Below are 27222 nucleotides of genomic sequence, written 5' to 3'. Positions count from 1 at the left end.
AATCAGAAACATCAACCATAAAGGAGTGAATATGCTACGACAAAGACAAACTGAAATGGGAAAAATGCATCCAGGTTTGAACAGCCTCTGTTCTTTCATCAGCCTTTAAGTAACTGGGGTTTTAGAACACATGTCCACCAGGACTATTATGGAATTGTCTGAACCAGGGTCAGTGAGTGCCGGGAGTTCCTTAAAACAGAGGACAGCGAAACTCGCCACATGGCAGCGTGGCTCTCCGTGGTGACAGAACGGGTGCATGGAGCCCCGTTACGGGTGATGCGCTGAGACAAAAAACAGACAGTGGGGCGGTGTCTGCACCTCGACTGTGTTTGCTGAACCCCCATGCTTCTGTGTGGCAGGCAGACAGAAGCCCTGTCAAATGAATCACAGTCCTGACTACAGTATCATCAACTTGAAAACATTTTTATTTTCATTTGAGATTTACCATTTTCCCTTCGAAAACCGTGCGTACTGTCTGGGATAAAAATAGATGTAAAAATACATAACGGGGGGAAAAAAAAGAAAAACTTTAATAAAAGAGCTCAGTGCACTCCTGCTGTCATCACAGCCTAAATGCTCCGGTTTATCAGGTGACCTCCCGGGGTCGCTATCAGATACGCAAGCGGGATGCACCGCTTTTACTCGGTCAGTGTACAGCAAAGCCCAGACGAGCCTGTTTTTCCTTAGTCTTAAAAGCGTGTAGTAAGATGCTGTAAACCCTCTGTCACAGAAATGAGGCTAGGGTCGCATTCCACGCGCTGCTGTGCTGAGGAGGAATTGTTACAGAGGGACGCGTTCACAAAATCAACAAATTCATTACAGAGACTCACTCCACAGCTGGCAGGTCTCCAGGCTCTTTTGAGATAGCTGTTGAGGGGCACAGGGCTATGAGAACAGGCTGCCTCCCCTCATTTGTACAATGAACAGGCAGCGCTTTCAGTGGACACCTGTGCTCCACCACTGTACCCAAATGTTCCACCTGACTGAGGTGCTCTTTCCTCACTGTGGCAACTGAATGTTTTTTTGACTCTAAGTATTGTTTAATAATTACAGTTGTCAGACAGCGTGCTAATTACAGGCAAGCTTCGCACAATGTCATGCACCAAAACAGGTTGATGCAGTGACGTACTATTGCTATTAAAACTTGATTTTTATGCTTTTATCAGTTTTAATGTTGTCTTCTAGTGTCTGTACTGCAAGTGTTAAACAAATTTCCCCCATGATAGATTGATACATTTTCTTGTGGATGACTTTGAAATTATGTTGTGACAACATTACCCTGTAATGCCATTCATGTTGTGAAACTACACCTTATTGTTGGTAGATGAATATTCTTAGGAAGGTGAAAGGTAACAAAATGATCTCTCTAACAAAAAATGTTTTCATAAAAGGCCCTGGTTGGACATTGATGGAATCCGCAAGTGTATTATACTGTTGCTTCAATCCTCAAATTTAAAATAATCAAACAAACATTCTGCGGCAAGAAGCAAGCATCAACCATTGGCTAATCATTGTATCCTATTTTAAAATGCCAGCCTGGCATTTGGCTGCTCCTATGTTCCTTCTACCACTGTGTTCCCTCCCCAACCGTCACTCCTCTACTCCTACCACCTTCTGTCAGTTAAAAATAATACTTAATCACATGGAAAAAATGCACACGCACACACCTATATATATATATATATATATATATATAATATCTTCAGACACTTTTTCAGTTCCACATAATCTGAGTAAGTGATATTTTACTTTAATAATGAAATACAGAAATGGGAATGAGTCATGCTGATAAATAATAAATGAAAAAAGTTAATAAGGGATTTAGCAGGCACAATGCTCATAGCTATAATTTCGCACTCAAAGAAAGTTAACTATAAACAACAGAATGTAATATTGGTCAGACGTTTGCATACAGGGATGCTAGTGACAATCTCTCCACTGTTTGTCTGGATAGTTCTATTACTTTCAAGAGTTTACTTAAAGCATGTCTGTGTAGACCAAGTAGGGTTTCCCACACCAACTTCGCAAAATAAGTTGCACAGGTAAGCATTGTTATATAGTTTATTATAGTCTACTGACACAAGGGAAATATGTTTTTGGGCTCCCTTCTGCAAATTCCGGTTTATTTATCCACAGTGCCCTGTATTGATATTCCAAACATGCAATGGATTCTTTCAGCATGTATTCCATGAGAACAGAAAGTTATACAGGCTTATTTCTACTCTCCACTGTTTTCAATGTATATTCTGATGTGTTCCAGGTTGAGCTGCTTTCAGCCAGAAAACTCAATTCTGTAGGCAGTCATGTTGTGGACCTAATTCATAGGAGCTTTGTCTGGAGTTTCTGGGCTCACCCCTGGATATATTGATCAATGACTCTGCGACTACAGGAGAAACTCCTCATCCAGACAACAGGATTTGGCATCAGGGGAGGAGGGGAAAGAGAGCCGCTGTGCAGCACACATTGCATATCTGGCATGCCCAGCCACCGGATTCTCACTGGATTTTCACTTACTGCACTGATCACACTATATTGTATCAACTGTACTGATTGACTGTACACAGTGTACATTGATTGTAAACTTGTACACTGACTGCATATATGTCAATAGAGAGCTTACATATAGTCTATTGCCTTTTTGTCTCTCTTGTAATATGTACGTTGTCCTGTAAATCCACATATGTGTGTGACAGGAAGTACTGTGAATTGTGTGTGATACTGTTACCGCTGGCAACATCCCACCAAGGCAAATTGCTTGTGCGTTTACTGTGCCTCGCAAATAAAGGTGATTCTGATACTGATTCTGATCCTACAATTCTAATCTAAATAATCTAAAGAATAACATAAAAAGCTGTGAGGTTCACAAGACAATACTTCCAGATTCTAATCTCCTATTGCATTGTTCTTACCCACAAAGACAGTTAGCTTGCAAGAGGCACGCTGTGATCATTCATTACCTTGCTGAGAAATATGGACCTTTAAGTGATGTAGTAACATTATCTCCTGTGGTGTGCGTGATCACAGTTCAATTTTGGCCAGTACCTGCTGGTTCACTCTAATGTTTTCATTTTATGGTCTATTCTTCAGTGTTAGCTTTGAACAGAATAAAAACGTCTGTGTTTCACACAACAAAATGGTAATATACATACGCTATATGGCCAAAAATATGTGGACACCCCTCCTAATTATTGAGTTCAGGTATTTCAGCCACACCGATTGTTAACAGATACATAAAATCAAGCACATAGCCATGCAATCTCCATAGACAAACCTTGGAAGTAGAATGGGTCTTACTGGAGAGCTCAGTGACTTTAAACGTGGCACTGTCATAGGATGCCATCTTTGCCACAAGTCAGTTTGCCAAACTTTCTGCCCTGCTAGATCTGCCCTGGTCAACTGTAAGTGCTATTATTGTCAAGTGGTAGCATCTAGGAGCAACAACAGCTCAGCCACGAAGCGGTAGACCACGCAAACATACAGAGTGGGGCCGCCGAACGCTGAAGCGTGTAGCATGTAAAAACCGCCTATCCTCTGTTGAATCACTCACTACAGAGTTCCAAACTGTCTCTGGCTGCAACATCAGCACAAGAACTGTGCGTCGGGAGCTTCATCAACTGGGTTTCCATGGTTGAGCAGCTGCACACAAGCCCAACATCACTATGTGCAATACTAAGCGACAGCTGGAGTGGTGCAAAGCACGCCACCACTGGGCTCTGGAGCAGTGGAAACGTGTTCCCTGGAGTGATAATCACGCTTCACTGTCTGGCAGTCTCATGGACAAATCTGGGTTTGGCGGATGACAAGACAGCGCTACCTACCAGAATGCACAGTGCCTACTGTAAAGTTTGGTGGAGGAGCAATAATGGTCTGGGGCTGTTTTTTCATGGTTTGGGCTAGGCCCCTTAGTTCCAGTGAAGGGCAACATTAATGCTACAGCATACAAAAACATTTCAGACAATTGTATGCTTCCAACTTTGTTGCAACAGTTTGGGGAAGGCCCTTTCCTGTTCCAGCATGACTGTGCCCCTGTGCACAAAGAACATCCATAAAGACATGGTTTGACGAGTTTGGTGCAGAGGAACTCCAGTGGCCTGCACAGAGCCCTGACCCTCAACCCCACTGAACACCTTTGGGACGAATTAGAATGCCGATTGCGAGCCAGGCCTTCTCGTCCAACATCAGTGCCTGACCTCACAAATGCTCTTTGGGCTGAATGGGCACAAATTGCTACAGACACACTCCAAAATCTTGTGGAAAGCCTTCCCAGAAGAGTGGAGGATGTTATAGATGCAAAGGAAGGGGGGGGGGGGGGGGCAACTCCATATTAACCCTCTGGAGTCCGCTGCATCGTCGGCGATGCAGATTTTTTTCCCCCCAGTTTCATCTTGAACATAAATGAAATGCTTCATACTGCGTTGGAGTATAAGCATCATATTAGCATTGACAGAAACCTCAAAGTGTTTTCTTTTAAATAAATCTAATGAAAAAACAAATAATTGCTTGAAAAGTATCTAAAATAAGTGAAATATACAGCTATGCACATTCCACAGACAAAGTTCCGTCAAGACAGCGCAAACCCAACCCCCCCTATTTGCAACTCAATTCACATGTTAATGACTTGCCGATTTGTTTCGGTAATGCGGGAGGAGCTAAGTCGTGCTGGAGAACACCCATGATGAACAAGATAAAATGCCAGGTAAAATGCAGGTTCAAGCATAATTCATTTGGAGACAAGCTTTGCATTTTGTGTAAGTGTAAACATTTCTCACTATCACACTCAGAGATTTGTGTGTTGGGTAGGCAAACGTTAGCTGAAATTTGCTGTGTCTTGTATGAGCTAACATTTATTGAAATTCGCCAAGGTGCTGTGTAGTTATAACTCTTGGGCTTTTTGAGTGATAATTCACCATATAAACACTGTCATTTGAATAGTGAAGATACAATGTTATCCATTTATACAGCTGGATATTTACTGAGGCAACTGTGGGTTAAGTACCTTGCCCAAGGGTACAGCAGCAGTGTCCCAGCGGGGATTGAACCTTCCTGCTCCTTAACCACTATGCTACACTGCCGCCCACTACAGCATTGATTGATAGGCCCTATGTTCTAAGAATGAAATTTAATATTTTTCATTAAGATAAAGGACAAAATATGTTCGCAATTACATATTAACAAGGACACTGTCAGACATTTTTAATAAAAACAAGAATAATATAAACAATTCAAGTTTATACTGTTGTGTTACTTTTGACCCACCCGTGTGTCACTTCCATCCCGACTGACAAGGTCAAAAGTAACAATGTGCAACTTCTGTTCAAAGTCAAATTATAAAGAAATCGTTCCACATTTGTACAAAATAGCACCAGGTATTGATAGAACACACATGTGAGTTATTGATCACAACGAAAATTAGTTTCTGTCTGTAACGTTATCTTTTAAAATGACGTTTATCTGAAAAGTGTTACTTTCGTCCTGGCTCTCCCCTATGGCATTTACCTGGGTTGACCTGTGAATGGCCCTTTTTGCATATTCAGTGTAAAAAGCCATTACCCCTCCCACTGTCAACTCTTGATCCCAAAACAATAGAGACATACATTTTTAGATGGCCATTTAATTGTCTATATCAATGGAGCAGATGAAAGTGTTTGTGCTTGATACATACCTAAGACTTAACACAATCACCTCAAGTGATCAAAATGGTTTGTCACAATGGGTAAGGTAATGTTTTTTCACACATTCCAGCACAGTTCTAAAACTACTTTTTACAAAAGGTTAATTTACCATTTATTTTTTAAAAAAGTGCAATCATGAAATACATACTTCTTACAAATTATTGTAGTTGAACTTGTGCTGAATACAAAAAAGTCATGGGACTTTGAAAATACTTCATATATTTATTCAAACTGACAACAATATCGGAGCATGCCAAAATCATCAAAGTGTCTGAAAATACCCTCAGACTCCAGAGGGTTAATGCCTATGGTTTTGGAATAGGATGTCCAATAAGCTCATATAAGTGTGATGGTCAGGTGTCCACATACTTTTGGCCATATAGTGTAGTTCTGCTTACTGTCTAAGACTGAAGCAGACTTCATAAGAACAGACAAGCAAATTCCCAGTTTCACTCATTGCAACATGAGAGACTTGCAACCTCATAAATTCATCAGTTATGCCACAATCACATCACATTTTTGTCATTTAGCAGACACTCTTATCCATAGTAACCTACATAGGTTATAGTTTTTTACTTGTCATCCATTTATACGGCTGAACCTGGACTGAGGCAGTTCTGGGTTAAATACCTTGTCCAAAAGTACAGCAGCAAAATGGAACCCTGCTGCTTACCACTATGCCATACTGCTGCCAGTTGTGACCGTGTGCTACAGTGACTTTGTAACATCACAAGTACTACTGCACAGCCATGGGCTTGGACTGCACAGATACCTTCAAAATCTTTCAAGGCTGTTTGAAATGAAAATTGTGAATGAAAAGTGAGAATCACTTCATTGAAAAGCCTTTGAGTTTTGCAAGTACAAAATCAGTTTCACGTGGTGACAACTCTGTTGTAACTGGCATGTGTTTAAATGGTTAACACAAGGTAAGAATCATATCAACAGAATTTTCAAATTTAGGCAAAATTATCTCTCAATGTATTGGCATTCATGTGCACATTCTAATATTTATGCACAAACATGTTATGGGAAAAGTTACATATCACTTTAATCAAAGGGTTGAAGGGGAATATACCCAAAATTGTAAAGTCATACAAAACTGCTTTTTCTCTCTATTTTAATCCATTTTAACACAATATCACAGTTATTTAACACAGTTAAGTACAGTCAATTAATTTATGAGTTAAGCTGCAGACATTAGCTACATGTAGTAGATTTCAACTGATTTACAGTTACACAATGTGGTTGACAAAAACGCATAATCTTAATTATGCTATTATTACTTGAATACTGAATCTGTTAAAGCACTGTAACAATTTTATTATGAATGATATTTTTGACATTGGCAGTGATAACATAATTACATATGTGACATTACATGACCTCTAATAAGAAAGAGTTTACCCTTCATATCTTTCATTGAAGTTACAATTTTTACATAAAACAGAATTAAAGCAGAGAGATTCATGCACAGTGTATGTAAATAAAATTTAATGTGGCAGAGTATTTTTGCCATGGATGTGAATCTTACCTGTTATTATGAAACTGGGAAAGCCTGACCTTTAAGATTAATCTTGAAAGTTAGCCAACCAATGACTTAATCCACCTTGGCTCAAACACCTACGCTGTACCTCTACATAGTTACACATCTGACACAATACACTAAAGAGGATTCTGTAGATATTTGAATTGAATGTTACCCTTAAAGTTGTACTTCTTGTCTTTTGAGAATGTTATATCAACTGAAACTGAATTACCTTGATATTGAGCACTGAAGCCTCTGTATCGATGATTGCTGTCCGTCACAAAGTGTAGCCTCAGCCAGTTCTTACTGCTGACAATAGGTGCAGGTATATTCATCCCAGACAGCCTGCCATTGAAAAGAAAGAAACAATAAAAGAAAAGTGAGCTCGTTAAATGATCTTAAGTCTGCAAAACCCGCAATATGAAAGTGTCTTGATGTTGATTCTTGATGCTGAATTGGTTCACAGAGAAACAGGACTGGAAACCTAAAAAAAAAAAAAATTGCTCATAAAATCAGTTATAAATGTATCAGACATAAAGGTGCGAGAGTACTTATAAGATATACTTTAATTTTCAGCTCAATAAAAATTGAGCCCTGCTTGGCAGTCTTTAAGAGATAAAGGGTAAACTGCGGTACAGACTTCCTGGAACTCTTCTCAAAGAGATGGGTGGATCCCCCAATATCCTGGCCAAATTCTCAATCTGGCTCTCTCAATTGGAACAGCTAATTAGCCTTCAGTTTGATTTACTGAATAAATCACTCCCTCACCATCTCAACTGATGTGTGGTGAGTGATCTAGTGCAAAACACCAGCCATTCATCACCTAGGTGGTTGCTACAGACAGTAGCCACAGGCATTGATCCAGATTAAGATAACACAGCCCTAATCATAACCCGAATTACAAAAATAAATAAATTTAAACTGATCCAGGACAAATGCTTTTGGGCACTTGCCCCTCACATAAGCACGTCTTTGAGAAAGTAGGAAAGTCACAATGAAAAATGGATCAGACTGTATGAGACTCAAAAAAATAATTGCAATGCGTTCTTATATTTGTTCTTCAAAGTTTAGGATGAGGCACCATAGCAATGAGATTGAATGACATCCCCCACCCCAATTCATTCAACTGCATCAAAAAGGACAGGTTTAATATGTACAGATTGCACTAGCCTCATTTGAACCAGGAGTTTGCTGTAGCATCTAAAGAAAAAATAAATGAATACATTAGAATTAAGTGGATGCCTGTTCTCTGATCTCCCCCCAAAAGAGAAAGACCTCAGAGATGGGAAACACTGAAGAGAAGAGGGACGATATTCATAAAGACCACTATATTCATGTTTAGCTGAAAGTATGTTACTTTAAAGAGCCTTTACCTGTACATTATATTTCATAGTTTATTTGCACAGCAGACATCCTCCTGGTCAACCATCACAGCTTACATAACGTCTTTAATGCATATACTGCTGTGTATTTTCTGAAGTATTTCAATTATTTATCTTTTGCAAGGATACAGTGGCAGTGCTCCACTTGTGATCTGAACCTGCAAACTTTTGGTTATACAGTAACCTCAGTTTGCTTTAACAACTACATCACAAAGCACTCTCAGTACGAATCTGTGGTACATCCAGGACAGAACGATTAATGATTAATACATGTACGGTGATATGAAAAATTGATGGAATAGCCTTTGGTGTGGATCTGTTGCATATGGTGTGACTACGACAACCACACTCGCACAGATAGCAACACTTGCAGCTGTGCAGTTGTGTGTGTGACAGTAACCACACACACACATACACACACATATAAAGTATATACACACTATGTAGAAAAGGGCCACATGTTTCTATTTCTGTCTTTGTCTTTGTTTGCACACCACCCCCATCTCTCACAGGCACTTGTTTACAATTCAGTTGAAACCTGCCCAAACCGGTCCTGCTGCTCCCCTTATCAGCAGGACCCCACAGGTAACCTGAGGCACAGGCGCACCCTCAAGGACGGCATCCAGGTTACCATTTGCCCTCGGACCTGCCCGTATCCTTCGGCCACCAATCAGGGCCTCAATAGGGCCAAGGATACGGGACAATATAAAGGTGGTGGTGACCTCCCCCACCTCAGTACTGCAACAATACCTGGGAGGTGAAGAACTGGGGAGACCAAGCCTTTGGGGACCAAGCATTGTGCTGTTGTTGTGTGCGTCTGTGCCAAAGTAAGTAGTATGCCTAAGTTCAACTGGTTGTAATACAATTGCCTGTAGAGAGAGAAGGGTGTGTGTGCATGTTAATTAAGATAGTGTGTCCTTGATGTATAAATGTTTCCATACCCATTAATGCAGTCAAAGCCTGTATGTCCCATACATGTTATCCCGGTGCAATGTACTTTGCAACACTGCTTGAATGTCTGTTTGTATATTGCACATTCAATGTAACCATCAGTCCTGATTTATTCTCCCTGCTTACTCCTTGCAGGAAACCACACACATACAACACAAACCCTCACATCCACCCATTCCAAATCCCCAATAAACAACTGAACCCGGAACCTGACTCCTGTGTCCTGACCGACACCCCACCATGACAGCAAATTAGCCTGAACCTAGTTACGGGTGAAACTGCCCCCTCAGCTTCACACTGTTTGGAAATAAGTTCTATGTGTAACCTGTAAATAAAAAAATACATGTCTTGAGGCTAACTCTGAAACTAGATTTGAGGCCTTTGAAGATAATTGATGTATTTTTCAAAAGTATTTGATGAAAAAATGTAAAAAGGAAGTTGCAAAGTATCTGAAACATATTTGGAAAAAAAAAGGTTTTTGACACAGTATTTAAATTTTTCAAATACAAAATAATTTATTCAGCTATGTTAAAACCCCTCAAACACATCTTAACATTTAAATTACAAATAAAAACAATGAAGTACAATTTGACCCAGGGCTGATCCACAGACTGTACTTAGAAATGCAGCACACTGATTAATATATATTTTTTATTTCATTAACAGATGTCCTTGTCAAGGGCAAATTGTAACAATTACCAACACTACAGCTGGCCATTTACTGAAGTAATTAAGGTTAAGTGCACTGCAACAGGGTAGAACAGCAGTAGCCGACAAGACGGGATCCTGAAACCTTCTGGACAACAAGCTCAGTTTCATAACCAGTACAACATTCTGCTGCCTTGATTGTCAGTCAACTGACAGCCAAGTCAACAAATGTCCTATGGGATTCAGGGGGGTGATCGATTTCATATGCCATTTGCACCATTTGGCCTTTCCAGGCCTCTGTATCATTTGCTGAGATGTAAATGACGCAAGTATGGAAGGCATACAAAAAAGCCCTCAGTCACTCAGCCAATCAGAATGCATTTCCTCCCTGCCTGCATTCTGAAAGTGCCTCAAGGTCTTGGCTATAACTCGAATGAATTGAATCACAAGTGAATTGATGATGACAATAAGAAGCAACGGTGGCAAGGCTTCAGAGAGCTGTGTAGCAGCAGCACTGCCAATTCATCAGCAAGCTATTCAAGCATTCGCCACACAATTCTAATATTTAACTTCTTCAAGCCTGAAGGAGAGGAAGGAAATCTACTGATAAAAGAGCCCAACAAAGAAAGCTGCCAATTCACATTTCGTCCAAAATATACCCGGCTAATGTTTCTAAGTTATGACAGTATGTCATTCACATTAAATGAAAAGGAGTCATTTTAATAGGAGCATAGTGTGGAAGGGGTTGATCTTTCACACCAGAAAAGTGTCATCATGAATAGACTTAGAGAATTTAAGGGGCAGGGCTCTATTTTTGTCTGCATAGTGAGAATTATTTCTACCCTTGCTTAAGAGGGAGTGCAGACTCTTTGTGGCTGGTGGGTTACTGTGCTGCATTTTCAGTTTATTGTTCGGTTCCTGTAGATAGCATGTACATGAATTTCTCAGCTTTTGTTTTCCTAACTATGAGTTGTCTTTGACTGCTCAAGCATTATGCTCTCACTGGCCCTACTTCAGGAAGGACAGATTTATCATGGTGGACTATTCATCTTGTTCAATGAACAACTATATATTGCTCGGTCCCTACCAGGGACTGGTTGCACCCTACTTATGTAGACATACAACACAAACACACACACACGGTTTTACACATGCATGCATGCATACATATACATATGCATGCAGGCACACATACACACATACACAGATATCTTTAGTTCACGTCGCTGCTCAGAGGAAAAGCCAGTGCTGTAGATGCTCTCAGCACTGTGTAAACCCCAGCAGGTGACTCATCGGCCACTGCCTGGCCTCCGAGATAAATGAGGGGCCTGCAGGGAAGCTGCCAGCATCGCTCCATGAAGGGGATGTTTCTGAAAGTAAGTCGTTCTAATCTACACAGGCATTTCTTCAGCGGCATCCTGGAAATTTCAGTTTTGCTTCAAAAACCCAAGGCTGACAAATCTAGACTCATGGCACCCAGTTAATATCCGGTTTAGGCTGGATTCAAGTCCAGTCAAGATCAGGTTCAGGTCCAGTTTAGGTTCAATTCAGGTCAGCAACAGCGTAGAAGGTTTTTTTTTTTTTTTTCCCCACTTTCAGGGCTTGGTTGATTTTCAGTGAAGGAACAAAAAATTCCTTGATTACACTCACAATGCAAATGTAAATGTTGGCTTAATGCTTCCCTCTTCCATTGGTTCTGTGGGTTGCCTGTACATATTTGAGTTTGCCTGTGAGGTCAATACAATACACAAATACACAGCAAGTGACATAGGTTCAGTGCCAAGCACACAGACAGGAGCATATGTTCCTCTCCAAATCTTCCCAAATTCCTCTCTAATCCTCTCCATGTGCTGACCCTGAAGCTGTATCTCAAGCACAAAGATAAGTTTGAAAGCAGATGTACTGGGGCAATGATCCTGTGATGGACCGGTATCCTGTCCAGTGATCCTACGATAGCCTGTTATCCTGTACAATGGGTATAACTGTATTGTACATCAAGCTGCGATCTTGAAAGGCATTCAGGCCCAGGCACAGCTTCTATCTCCGCCATGAAAAGCTTACTGAAATGTTTTATTCAGTCACGTCATGGCAACCAATAACCCCTTGTACAGAGTCATTCCTGAGACAGCAGTATGAAAAGAACAGTCTGAAATACTAGCTTGAATATGACACCACGCATTGTTTTATAATTTATACATGAAAAGAAGCACACAAAATATAAAATCTGCCCTCAGAATGATGCGGGTGAATGCATTGAGAAAAAGCTAAAAAAAAAAAAAAAAAAAACCCTGTGTTAAGAGATGGCGGACAATACAATGGCCATAGTAAGGTCCAATGATAAAAACAAATGTTATTTTTATGTTTTTGAAATAGTTGAAAATGAAGGGCAAGGCCTTCAAGAGACAACAACAGATTCTTCATCTCCTTAGAGACTTCACTTTGTACCAGCCTAGGCAAGGCAAGATAAATGGGAATTAAGAAAGCCCAACATTCTCAAATCAAGGTAAATCTCATTAACTTTCTCCCTCTCCTCTGAAAGTATGACAACATGATTAAAATGAATTTGAATACCACTAAGAGATGGAAACTACTCAGAAATGCTACAGATGACATTCTATCATTTTAAACAAGGCAAAAAAATAATATTAAGACCAAGACCAGGTTTTCACAGGAAAGTACAACCTGTCAAGGATTACAGACGCAAGCTTGTATGCCATTTCACTGATGTTGTTACAGTTTATATTCAGTTTCTTTAAAGGCAGAGCTACTGTCTATAGACATTTTGTCACAATCTGGCAGAGACAGTGAAATCTCTTCTTGGAGTAAGAGGCTTAATCCAGAACCTCAGAGGCCATAGCAATTATGGGGACAGCAAATGTGAGCTGTGTTTATAAGGAGCTACAGTCCAGGGTAAAGACTTACTTTGCATTATCACACACCGACTTGAGCCTGGTCCTTGTAAAGTTCTCCTTTGTGTCTACTTTATATAAAGGGAGGTGTATTTCCACATCAGGGAAACAGGAGGCTGTGTCCATTTACTCCATGTAATGTCATCTCACTGAAAGACTCTCTCTAAGCTAAAGAGCACTGAGTAGTTTTTTAAAAGTTCTCTGAAGTTTTCCACACAAAAGCTACATAACGGCTTCATAAGAAAGTTGCGAGAACATAACACCTCTGTAAGAATTTCACAAGCATGCACTGACAAAAAATAGACTGCTATAACAAGTCACAAGTTATATCACCATAACATTCTAGTTTGGTACATTGTAGGAAATTCATATTTGATTTAAATCTATGCAGATATCATTAGTGTTTATGAATACTTATATAGTCTTCATGATGGTGTTATGTACAGGTAATACTAATATACAACACTTAGAATCTGACACTTGTGTTTAAGGAATAATTCCTCAGGAGTAATTCAGTTTCAGAGCTCTGATCTGACCACAGTCCAAGGACAGGAGCAGAGTTGAAGGCTGTGTTCAAAGAATTTCACTGTATAAAAAGTAAGTACCAACAGAGTTGCCAAGACACAGGAGTATTTGGTAAATTACAAATATGGCCCTGCATCAGCAAAACAGTACCATGTTCCAATTTGCTAAAAGTAGAAATCCTAGGTGCAGACTACCTGTATGAAATTGCAGGGGAGAGTAAAAGATTATTTATGAAGAAAAAGAACAGTGCTAGAGGCAGAAATGTGAGCACTCCCCACTGCTTCACAGTCCCATTAATGGTTATAAGTACGAACAGATGTGGCCAAAAACTGCAGCAAACTTTTTGGGTTTATATAAAAACAAGACAGCAGTGAAACACTTCCCCAAAAGCAGATGTTCCCCAAAAGGATGTTAACACACCACAATGTTGAGAATCCTGAAGGGAAAAACAAACTCAACATTGTGCCTTTCTGAATCAACTTCGCTGCCTGTTATCATCACCCACAGTGGTACTCCCCCCTCCAAATTGAGGCTGGCAAAAATCACAGGCTTCACAAATAGGACAGATTGTCACAACTCCGAATGCTAGCCATGAAAGGCTTCCCATCAGCCAAAAGTTATCAACTTTCATGATAACACTAAAATGTCAGCAAGTGTCTATTGTTTTCTGTACAGCTAGTGTTGAAAAATGCTGTTTCCCATTATGAGCACCTACACTCCGCCAATAAAATATTGCCTAATAAATATAGTCCAAATTGGGTCTAATTACCAAAAAAGGAAAACCTACTACAAGGAGTCATGTTTAACCAGTTTTCTGTAACACGAAAAGGACAAAGAAGGCCTTGCTGCAAGCAGGAGAGACACAGAGGTGTGAACAAGGAGCGAAGTCATAAATGTGAACAGTTTTCTGCAGTTTTCATAAGTGAGCATTTGGCTAAATTTACCCTGCCATCGCAATGAACACATGGTGACATCCACACAAGTACTGTGGACAAGCGGTCCTTTTCTGGGCCAGCACTGACCACATGATTCATCACTATGAATCCAATCTGGTTAAAGTTATTTTGTGAATATTAATAAACTGATGATGCAGATGTGCTCAGGAAGTCAGTATGCTGTCATTAAATATGCCGCACCAAATATAGAATGAATTTAGCTTTTGTCTAGGCCACATTTCGATGCCTCTCAACAATAAAAAATACAAATCTGAATTTAAAAACCCAAGAAGCTTGGTCTCTGATGGTTAATTGAACGAGCTGAGTCAAGGCTGACTGATAAAGCAAACTGGCCCTTCAGAATCACCATAAATGTGTTGACCCCGAGATATGCAGTATAAACTTTCACTGAGTGAAAATGTTCCTTTTCAAAGCAGTTCCATGGAGTGAATAAAACGATAAACAAAGAAATCAGCTGACATTCCTGGAAGAAAAAAAATCTTTTAAAAAAATGAACACCACAGATCAGCCTCTGCAGCACAGTGTTGCTCTTCATTGCAACAGAAAACACGAAGGAAAAGACAGCAGCTCTCGGCAGAGTGTGGGAGTCAAGGAACAGTTTGATTTTCTTCAAAATCCTGACAATGTGTAATGAACAAGGAAGTACCATGAGTGTGAATGCATAGCAGCATGTTAATCCAATGCCATGGATTAATAAGAATTGTGAAAGTGACAATAGTTTTGATGATCAGCAAAGATCCCCTCTAAAACATATTATTCGGAGCTGGGTGTAATATTAGCAATACTATTATCATTTTGATTCTTAGCCCATATAAGAAGTAATTTCTTACATTGATAACCTGGGGAAATAAGAAAGATAGGAAATGTAGGTAAGTAGTTGCATAGTGAATGAACTGCAGGTGGGGGGAAGGGGGTTGTTGCAGGCCAGATTGAGAAAGGCTGTTTGGGACATGATTAGAGCACCAGGGTTAACAAGTGTTTTTTATAAGTGCCATGGGATCCTTAACACCCACAGTGTCAAGACCTCATTTCAAAATATCACCCAAAAGACATGGACATTCACCACACGTGAACATTGGATTTATTGGTCCAGAGGGAAGACGGCCTCCTGCTTCACCAATGCCACCAACAGCAACCTGGTTTCCCCAGGAGGTCTCCCAGCCAAGTGCTAACCAAGCACGGCCTCATTTATCTTCAGACAGTCAGTGGGAGAACTTCACATTGTGATGTGGCCAGTGGTAACACATACAGTAAGCCTTTACACTGACAGTACTTAAAAGGCTAGCATTTATTTGCTTCTTTCTGTTATATGCCATTCTGCTTGGAGCAGATAACATGGTAATCAATCATATCTGCCCTGGAAAGCAATTAAACTTGAACCCGAAGCTTGGAGTCTCTGAAATTGAGCACATTTGTTTACTTTCATAAACAGCAGTCATTATAGCTTCACAGTCCATTAGCTGACTTATATGCTAAATACTTGCCATTTATTTATGACTATAATGCCTGAATAGATCCACACAGAAACAGCGACATTAACACTTTATTGAGGTCTTTATATTTCTTATCTACATGCCAATAACAATAAAATCGAATATGGCTAACCAATTAAATAACCACAAACTGTTTAATTTCACCATGATTGAAACCGAAATGAGAAACCGTTCACTCCTTGTACACTTCAGAAAAAAAGCCATAATACCTGATATAACATGTGTTATCCACATAATGATGCTGTCCGAGAGTTTTACGTCTTAAATTAAACATATATATATATATATATATATATACATATATATATATATATGTGTGTGTGTGTGTGTGTGTGTGTGCGTGACTGTGCTGCTTCCTTGTCTGTTTTATAAACAGTTTTGGTTTTTATGTATGTTATATTCTAACAGGACAGGGTGTAGATATTATAATGTATAACTATGTTAAGAGTATGTCTGCTGCTGCTGGCAAAATTAATTTTCCCCTCAGAAGATCAATAAAGTGTATTCTATTACAATCTGTTCTACTCATGTCCAAGGTCAGTCAGCCAACGGTAGCTGGAGATGGTAGACTACCAGCCTGACAAAGCATAAATTAATGCAATATCTGGACCATATTTTTTAGTTAATTTTCGGCACTTAATGAATTAAAGATAGGAATGAAGATGCATTATATGCAGAGGCTAACTTCAAATATATTCTGTCAAAAAGTTACAAAATACCTCAGTAAATTGTACATACCTCAGCACCTTAAAGTCAGCAGACCTCTGTTGTAAATGAGAATCAGAGGGCTGTCATCCTCTTTTTCAAAATGTGTATTAAAAATCTACATTTATGAACAGAAACCCTTTTTAGCACACAAAGACCAAAGGAATGCATGCATAGATTAAGCAAAGCAGGAATTGCAACCGTCAGAACCACCAAAACTGTATTATGGGTATTGGTATGACCACTGTGATTGTGTGAAATAATTACTGACCACTTCAATTCATTGGCAAATCATCATGAAATATTGAACATGCCTGGAACTGAGATGTTTTTTTGTTCTGCTTTTGTGAAAAATAAAAAGGTATAAAAAGAAAATGTATTGGTTGATACAAGCATGTGAATACTGTATACATGATTGAAATGAGCCACTCCTTTAAATGTAAGCTTGAACCATTTAAAACTGCTGAGACATTTCACAAAGAGTTCCATCAAGAAATCTGTTGTGCTGATACAACAGAGCCTGCAGAACATCAGGCTAAAATGGCTTTCATGAAATATTTATATCCATGATCTGGAAATTGAAAAATGAATGTACAGATCCATAAAAATGGAAAATGACAAATGGAAAAGTGAATGGCTAGTATAGAATGGCTAGTATAAAGAGCTTAAATAGGACACAGGGATGGAATGATCAAAATCTCTAGTCTCAATGGAAGCTTAAGTAGGTAAAATGGGTAGACAAATACTTCAATCATCTCAAGAATGATAATGTCATCCAAATACTATTGCATCCATCTACATGTTTGTACCTTTTTATTTGTTTCTGAACATTGCAAACAGACACAGGTAAAAAAAAGACACTAACCCATTGATATTAAGTAAAATAATGAGAAAAGCAGAGGGGGGTGGGGGGGGGGGGGTAGATGGTTGCCATGCAGTTGCTAAGGGGATAACATATTTAAAAATAACATATTTAAATGGCATCAAGTGTCTTTGGATAGTTCTTTTCTTCCTCTCTTTGAGTAAGTATCATCATATCACCATTTCAGATTTTTACTGTATTGTTCAAAATGACCTTAAATAACTAAAATTGTTGTCTAAAATATATAAACCAGCAAAGATAGCTCTAATTACATTTCTGAAAAGGTAGAACATCCTTGTACTTGCAACAGAACTCACAGTATTGTTGGAGGCTCGGAACCCTCAATCTCCAGGTAGTCATACTTGTCCTCCGTCTGAAAGTCAGTAAAGATGATGGAGATGGTGTCTCCTGGGTCAGCAAGGATGGTCCATGTACAGTCTGCACTGTTGTGGTATTCACCCGGGAAATTTGGGCTGGAAATGATGCCACTTGAACCCCTCAGTGTCCCACCGCAAGTGTCCTCAGCTGCAAATCAAACACAGACACCCCAGCTCCTTTTTTCAGCTTGGCTTCATAAGAAACTTTTCAAGACAATATTTAAATACTTAGCATAGCACGCCAAGTGAGGCTTTCTTACACATTAACTGGAGATTCACATAAATGGTTCAGCTCATCCATGCTATAGCAGTACACCATCTATGATTTGAATCTGCTACATTACTGTATACATTATTCAGTATTGAACTTGACTAATGGGCTTGAATAATGTCATCCAGGTCCCTTCCCACAAAAAGTACACTACAACATGTAGCTGGTTATAAAGAGAATTCACTTCCCTACATAGTAATACCAAACATGAGTACATGTGTGCCCCACGTGCTAAATAAAAAGAGGAAATAAAAACCTGTTAGCTAGCTGACTGAAGCCAGCACACATGACATACTTTGGGTGCTAGGCACCATAAATGCTTGTAAAGGATAATGCAAATTGACAGTGTTTTAAATGGAAAGTGTGTGAGTTTTAATTTATCAGCTTTAGATCAGTGTTTAACTTTTTGTCATAATAGGGACTGGCATTCTTCTGCCTCAATTCTTTGTGGGTATAGTAATAAGTAGTAAGGAACCATGAGAATGGTAGCAGTTTTGGAGTATGTTTCATTGCAGTTGTGTGGTGACTGTAATGTAACAGTGCATTCCTCCTTAAATGAGAACATGGGGAGACAATCAGAAGACCAGCGATATGCAGTTTGAGTCTTTTTACTGATTTTATTCTTTTAAACTATTCCATTGCACTCGACCTTTGAGTTTTTGAGTTTTCGGTTTCTGGTGTCTGGCTTTTGGCTTCTGGTTGATGTTGTTCAGGGACTGGTGCCTTATTGGCAGCCAGGTTTTCAGGTTTCAGAAATGAATGAGGAGATCAAAGACAAACATTTTGCACCAAACCTAATACATGTTGATATTGCATGTACTTCATGTTCATATTTACTGTCTGGTACATTTTTATACGTTAGACACCCAGTGATAACCAGTCAGTCCAGCAAAATATTATATAGACATTTCTAACTTCTCTTTTGCAAGTACTGTATGCTACTCTAAATAGCTAAGCTCAACCTACTATTTCATGAGTGATAGATGTTTGAACATGGAGTACTTTTATATTTTTCTTGTATGTACTTTGGTGTTTACTGTGTTTACAACTGATCAAATAATTCAGCTAGTTGTTGAAGAAAAGCATGTTGACGTTTGAAAGCCACTGTGGACTAGTCATTTATAAAGTGTACTGTTACAGTGGGTAAATACACCCCAATCATGTATGTACTGTATTTGGTATGGCCCAAAACACCAATAATTTATTATTGCCAATAAGACAACATAAGACAGACACTAACAACAAACCTCATACTCTTTCACTCCATGGTGGGTAACACAGAAAACATACCCACAATTCTCCAAATCTTCCAATAATAGTGTGAATAACAAGGTGGGAACAATCAATGACCTCGCAGATAAAACGAAAACAGTGGTACAACAAGAAACACAGCACTAGGTAGACCTGCCTTAAATCAAGAATACATTTTCTATGTCAACTTAAACCCACATGTTTATTTTATATCTTTGCTTTTGATGCATAACATTCTTAGATCTTTGTGTATCTCTTTTATACATTTGAGTACTTCATTCTATTGTGAATGTGATTATGCTAGTTCAATACCCCACATTTATATTATACACATTTATACCATATATTTATACTGTATGTTTTACACTATATACCATATACGATTCTTGCCTGGTTTTTACAGACCTTTTGCATATGTGCTACAATACTACTCAGAAAGCCAAAACAACCAAACAATCTTTTTAGACAAAATGAAACAAAATAGCCCAGGAGGTCTGAATACATTTGCCATTCATGATTTGCCATTCAAAATGTCCTCAGGCTAAAATTTTAATCTGATACTAGGATGTGTGTATTAATTGTTGAAGTGTTTCTAGCTGAGCTGCTAAGCAGGCATGATTACCTTAACTGAGGTGATGAAGTTCGATTTGTTGAATTCATGAGAACAATTTGTTGAAAAAGAATGAATCGTTTGCGAAGTGCACATCACTACACAAGACACATGTCCATAAGAGAACGGCATTCAATTACCTTTTCTGTGGCATGATTATGCAAATTGCAATGATTAGTGATATTTCCTTGTGGCAGTTTGCCATTTTCTATTTTCAGAGTCCTGAAGAGTACTATCAGGTGATGAATGCTGGTCATTTGCTTAGTTGTGTTTAGAACCAAAATTTAGCTGAAAGGCCTTTTGTTTGGACGGAGAAAGAATGCTAGCTAGCTGACCATCTAAACAGCTCAAGTACCACACATATGGATCTTGTCTTGCAAAGCTTTGTCTAGCATGAACAACACACTGCATTTGCATTGCCATGGCAACTAGTGTAGCATTGTTTGTGAGGCAGTTAAAAATGAACTGAAATCAAGTCTGTATACATTGGCCAATAAAGTTAACAGGCAGATAGCTATGCTTTTTGCTCCCTCTAACAAGTGCTGAAAATTAAATTGTGAAGAACAAACATATTTGTCATTACTTACCCAACAGATAATATAGTTGTTTTGCTAAGTTTGCAAGGTATATGTAAGTACAAAAAAACACAAGTAAAGTCTCAAGTAATTTTTGTGGAGCATGTCTTAAGTCATCCAATTTCTAACTCAAGTAACATTGCAGTTGCGTAACTGAAATCCACAGCCCTGATGTTTACCCATGTTTAGCTACATACCGAAAATCATATAGACACATCTAAAATATTTTAATAAGAATAAAGAGCATTTGGTCCATATTTGCATTTTTATATCTAGATTTATATTTTATATCTACATTTATATTTGTCCCCGTTATTCTTACATTACCTTAAGTTATCAAGGATGATTTCATTTGAAATGGATGTACATTTTAACTGAAATTTGCAGTGGCAGTTTTCTACATATAAATCATAACAATAACAATATGATGTATAGGATGATGATGATGATGGCGACGATGATGATGATGACAAAAAAAAATTAGGGTCCTCATTAGATAAGAAAAAACTGTATATCTTACAAAGTCATCAGGAGTCAGAGCTTTGATCTCTGTCTTCATTTTAAATGGACTTCACCAACAGAAAGCTTTTTTGAATAAAAAGGCCCCAGCTGCATTTTCCAACACAGTAAACATCTCCTCTTCTCTATGTTTCATTCATTTAATTTGAAAAAAACCCTTGGATGTAAAGTCCCCATACTCTCAGATGTGGATATTAGAATTATATACAGATTAAGACACATGAACAGGTATGTCTTTTCATATTATTAATATATTATCGGTGTGCGTGTGTGTGTGTGTGTGTGTATATATATATATATATGTACGTACACACACACACATAGTGGTTTTCTGTCCTCTTAAGAGTGAATTTATTTAAATATTTAGTTTCAAACATACTTGTTCATACTTGTAGCATATAATATACAAAGCTGATTACCTGTAGTGTGCGTGTGTGTGTATACATACACACACACACACACACACACATATATATATATGCATATATACATATATACTGTATGTATGTGTGTTTGTGTGTGTGTGTGTGTGTGTGTGTGTGTGTTGGAGTTGGAGAGTTTAACCAAATGAATTTATATTCTCAGAATCATGTGGCCAAATCATAAACTTGAGCTGTGCGAGTACTATAACCAGTGGGGTTCAGATTTATGACAAATGATCTTTTTTTGCCAGAACATTAAAAAGATATCAGCAGTACTTTCTAATGTCAAATGAATATGTTCAGGGTCAGATGCTGAAAGACAGTCTTTTAATTAGTTTTCTTTTTTCCCCACTGACTGGGAGAAGATAACAACATTGTGTTCAGATGTGTCCCTCTCGTAGCATCATTTGTAGAAGCTCTGGAGCATGCATGTGCTCTCTTAAAATCGTACATTTAATTTGTAGAAGTTCATGTTGAAAGATCAAAAGCATTAATGAATTCATTTTTCTGTGGGGGGTTCCAAAGGTTAAAAATGCCACACCATGGGGTGCCTACAGAGTGCTGATTAGCCCACAGTAGATTCAATCCTTGATTCATTCACATAACATATTCTCCACTGTATTCCTGCCATGTGCCAGGATCCCCATGCCTCTCACAACATTTCAGATGAACGTGCCGAGTTCAGAAGCGCCAGGGATATGGCCTCTGCGATGCCACTGCGGGTAGAAGGCCTGCGAGTGCTGTCGTGACAGGTGCACACAACTCCCAGGATGAGACGCAAAGCCACAGGTGCCCAGGGGTCAGCAATACCCTCCCAAACCTGTCAAAATTGTGTGTGCTGCTAAACAATTGTGTGAGATAATGAATGGAAACATTGAGCGAGGTTGTTTATTGTTAAACATGGAGTAAATACACCAATAATGATCACCTAACAAAAAGCACTAATGTCAGAGAGTGAATGGTAGGGTCACCTATTTAAATACAACAGGCACAACTTTTTCCTAAAATTATTATGCGATAGAATAAATTGATAAAAGAAGAACTGTTCATTTGTCCAGCTCTGTACAGCCCCCTAAAAGAACAATGGGTGGGGGTTCATCTAGATAGCACTTTGTTGTTGTGTTTTTTTTTTTAACAGGGAAATACTGAATGACCTTGTTTATTGCTGTGGTCACATAGAGACAAACCCTTTTTACATTCATGTTATCTTCAGAATTAGCTGACACCAGCATGGTTCCTTCCTTTAAATAAATTTAAACTGGAAACATGAGATTTTGACAATACATAAATGAAGAAATGAGTAAATATATGAATGAATAAATGAAGAGACATATAAATTCAACAGAATGGAGTGACCGATGTACAACAGTGAGCAGACTTGTTTGGAGTCCAGGTTCCTGGGGTCATTCACTGACAGTGTTCAGAGAACAGCCAGGGGTCCTGATCTCTCCCACACTCTGGTGTGCTCAATCTGTGCCCATCCGGATACTGCTGTGTGGGCGTCTGTGTAGGTGCCCAACTGATTGACTTATTTTTTTGTCTAAAGGCTAAAACACAGACAAGTCAGGTAGACTATGTGAAGCCTAAATAAACACTGCTTTCTAAAGATTACTGATCTATGAGTCTAATGTAAGAAATACTCTTTTGTGTCTGCCAAAAATGGCAAACCCAGTTTGAAAACAATGCTTTCTATGTCAAAACTGCTCAGAGGTAGCGTTCAAGTGTTTGCCATAATGGGTATCTCTGCTGTCCTGTGATGAATATAAAAAGAAGAAAAGCTCCCATTCTTCCCCCCACAAATTAATGTTGACTTTTTTAAAGAGCAGATCGTGGTTCCGACCACGGCTAGAGGCAAAATCATTAATCACCATGACTACAGACACCAAAGTGTGCAACGGGCTTTACTCTAAATTGCTCGTCCCTAGCTCCAGTCCAGATGAGCCCAACATGCAGGTGTGTCTGCACTCCTGCCTCCACCTCAGGAGGCCCTCTGTCAACACCCTGTCATCGCACATTCAGAGGGGAATGATCCACTTTTTTCTCATAATTAGTCAGTAATTGGCATTATGCTGATGGGCAAATCTGTATTTGTGTTTGTGTATGTGTGCATGTGTATGTGAGACCAAGACAGAGGGTTTTTTTTCCATCATCTGTAAAGCAAGTCCGATAAGAAATATATATATTTTAATAAACCTGCATAGTTGAATTTATTTTAAATCATACAGCACTGAAAAAATGTTGGATTTTTTTCCTGAGAAAATAATAAATAAAAAGATTTTTAATGACAAAAAGTAATTGCAAATGGATTTCACTATTTTTAGTGATCTTACATAATTCAGTTGTGTTAATTTTCAGCTAGTAATTTTCCATCATATCAGTTGGTGCATGAATGATTGGTGATTCCCCTGGTTCCATAACATTACCCCAAACCTGAGCAGGTTTTCAGAGGTTAAACAGTTCTTCCAAAACAGCCTGAATACATAAAATAACAGACTCTTGCTTTTTGAATAAAAACATGAGTATTGTAGTGTTATGGTACAAGTTCAACAAAACTCCTGACTCTATTCCCTTTCCATTATGAACCACCAATAAAAAGCATGACAGGTATTGTGCAAAGCAGAAAAGCACTGACATTGAGGTGCTTGAAGAAAAAGAGGCTGGGAGTTATGTCACTGACTTCTGTACTACTGATACTTCCTGGTGTGTGTGTACCAGACGCACAGTGATGTACATTTACATTTACATTTATTCATTTGACAGATGCTTTTATCCAAAGCAACTAACAAGTGAGGTAGAGTACAGTGATGTATACACGATGAGCATGCAGCAGACTTGCAACTTTGACAACATGTGATTATAAGGATAGCTCCAGTTGCTTTTTTTTTCTATTTAGCAGTCTTGTGGTCACGTTTAGCTAGCAATAAGTTTGTCTGAATTACTACTAAAGGGCAATAAGTATCTAGCCATAAATTTAGTCTTGCATTTGTTATAAGCTTCCATTGCTAGCTAGTTTTTTTCTGTTGTTAACATTCCATGATAGGTAATAGCTGCTTTTGAATGATATTAAAACATCAGCAACTATCAATAGATATGAAAAATATGAGTGAATCAGTGGCTAGCTATCAAGCTATATGAAATATTATAGTTAGCCATCTTGATCAATAGCTCTAATGGCATGGCTTTAGGTATACATTTTATGCTAGTTAGCAAGCTAATTATTTCATCTTCCAATTCTACATATTTTGTATAGTGAGACTAAGTTTAATTATAAGAAGGCCAGCTACCAAGCATATGATCATTTCTCATTACAAGTTGACAACCTAATTTAAGTGTGTTAAAAATGGTTCCAAATGATACACAAAATCCATAACATTTCTTCATCCAAACTATGTAAAACATGAGATTGTACCTAGTTCTCTATCTTTGATGGTGCTGGTCAGCTCATCTTGTGCTTGCAGGATGCAGAAGTTGTGGTGGTCAGTGTGGGAAAATAGTTGGCAGGTAACTACTGACCCAGGATGAATTTCTGTAACCTGAATCAAACTTTGTTTGAAGGCGAACTGTGTCCTCAAAGCAATTCTGGGTGAAATTGTCCTATCACAGATGCCTTGGTAATTGCTTTCACTGGACTGCACAAACCCATTGGGAATGCAGTTGTGATTTCATTGGAAAAGAATGCCACTGTATGTGACTCCACCGCACCAGGACCTCTTCTGCTGCTATGACTTAAATACTCAATACAGTTTGGCAAAGTTATGGCTACAGTTTATGAGCAAAAACGAAACCTCCCCACAGTCTTGTTTTAAATGTGGCGAGGCACCCACATTTTTTGTGTTAAAAACAGCAGCCTATAGTATTGCCATAATTTCACAATTTGTACATGGATACATGTAGGAACCAATACATAGATAGGCATAATTAACATTGCTGAAGACACAGCCCTGGTTACTCTGTAATAACACTAAGAACATCATCATGGACCTGTTTTAATGATAGGCAGAATGGTGTGACCTGCTATTCTTTGAATTGAACACATCAAAGCCAGAAGTACTGCTTTTTGATTTCAGGAAACAAGTCACAACATCTTTATCAGCTGCCATAAAAGGACCTGACATACGTTCAGATAGAGCAGATTAATTATGATAATGATGAACATTTCTGTTACTTCTTCATAAATCATTTTTTAAATAAAATGTGACTTTTAACTTACTGGTTTATTGGCTAGTTTGGAAAAGCAGGTAAAACAAATACTAATGGACTGGGGACTAATGAGAAATGTAAGCAGTAGAATGACAGAGGAGCAGTTGATTCATCTGACAACACTGTAGGAGAAAGGCTCTGGGAAAAGACGAAAATGCTCTGATGGCTGTGGATCATTCTCTCTGTAAGTTTGAATTTTTACCATCTGGGAGACACTTTCTGATCCCTCAGAGCAAAATCAGCACATACCCAGAAATCTAATATCCCCACACTTCTATCCTTTTTCAATAATAGGTCAGGATTTCCTCTGCTCATATACAGTTATCATGCTGTTTGTTTCGATGAGCAGACTTAAGAGATTTCAATCTTGATGTCTCCCACGTATTATTTGCAGCTATTCGTGTTTATTAGCAGCTATTAGTGGCTTCAGCTTATCCAATGTCATTTTACATAATATTGTTTTTAAGTTCACTGCTTTTTGGTCTTGGCCAGTCTATCATGATTGTTTTTAAAGATCTTGACTTGATCTAGGAACAGTAAAGTTTCGTATCTGTCAATCCAGTGGGGAAGCATGGTAGCCTATATGGAACTCCCTCTTTTTTTCGTCTGGGACACACCAAGTCATTGGTCCCCTTTCTCTACTGCTGCATTTCCTCTCTATAATGAGCTTTGCTTAGTGCTCTGTGACAATTCTTTGGAGAGCTGTATAAATACCATTCCAGTAGGCTGAAAGAGGCCAAACTGGCAGTCATACAGAGGACCAAAATTAACACCTATAGCGTATTCCATCCATTGGCAAAGACACATCTACCACATGGCCCAGATGCCTCCGATGGTTAGCACTGCTTACCCTAATCTGAGTATAAAATGAAATACTCGCTCGCATATTACATCTGTGGATATCTGTACTATATCTCTAAATATGCATACACCGTGATTCTAAATGTTTCACCAAGGGTTAAAATAAAATATCTCTATAAAATAGTACATGTACCATCATAAGTGTGAACTCAAATAAGAATTGAGAATTGATTCCTGTTTCAGGGCCTTTTGTAATTCAATAGTCTTCAAATTTGTGAATTATTTATAAGTGCACATTATGTGCCTCTACACGATACAAATACAAACAAAAATGTTTTAGTAAGTAGTTGCAGCCTTGTACATGCCACTGTACACCAGCACGTATGTACCCATACACCAGGGTTATGAAATATACACATCTGGGCCAGTAATGGCTTGTAAGAAACACAAGTTTGCCAGTGGTGACCAACACTGAACTGAGGGTAAAGATAAAGTACTGCCCAGTTATGGATCTGGACCCCAGGCCGGATCCATTTTAAGGGCTTGGGGCTGGATCCAGGTCAAATCT

At 38.7% G+C, this 27222-nt stretch overlaps 1 protein-coding gene across 1 annotated transcript in view; it reads right to left on the bottom strand.

Moving 5' to 3' along the window:
* The window catches only part of LOC118785020 (CUB and sushi domain-containing protein 3-like), a 241715-nt gene that overhangs the window by 149386 nt on the left and 65107 nt on the right, over window positions 1-27222 (bottom strand). Inside the window, exons 5-6 of the mRNA XM_036539546.1 lie at window positions 17946-18153; window positions 7430-7542 (exon numbers count right to left, since the gene is read on the bottom strand). Coding sequence (XP_036395439.1) covers window positions 7430-7542; window positions 17946-18153 — 321 coding nt within the window. The remainder of the gene's footprint in view (window positions 1-7429; window positions 7543-17945; window positions 18154-27222) is intronic.

Source organism: Megalops cyprinoides, chromosome 10 (assembly GCF_013368585.1).
Source record: "Megalops cyprinoides isolate fMegCyp1 chromosome 10, fMegCyp1.pri, whole genome shotgun sequence".
In the NCBI taxonomy this organism is placed as follows: Eukaryota; Metazoa; Chordata; class Actinopteri; order Elopiformes; family Megalopidae; genus Megalops; species Megalops cyprinoides.
The sequence above is the reverse complement of the archived record's forward strand: the minus strand, read 5'-3'. Positions and strand labels throughout refer to the sequence as shown.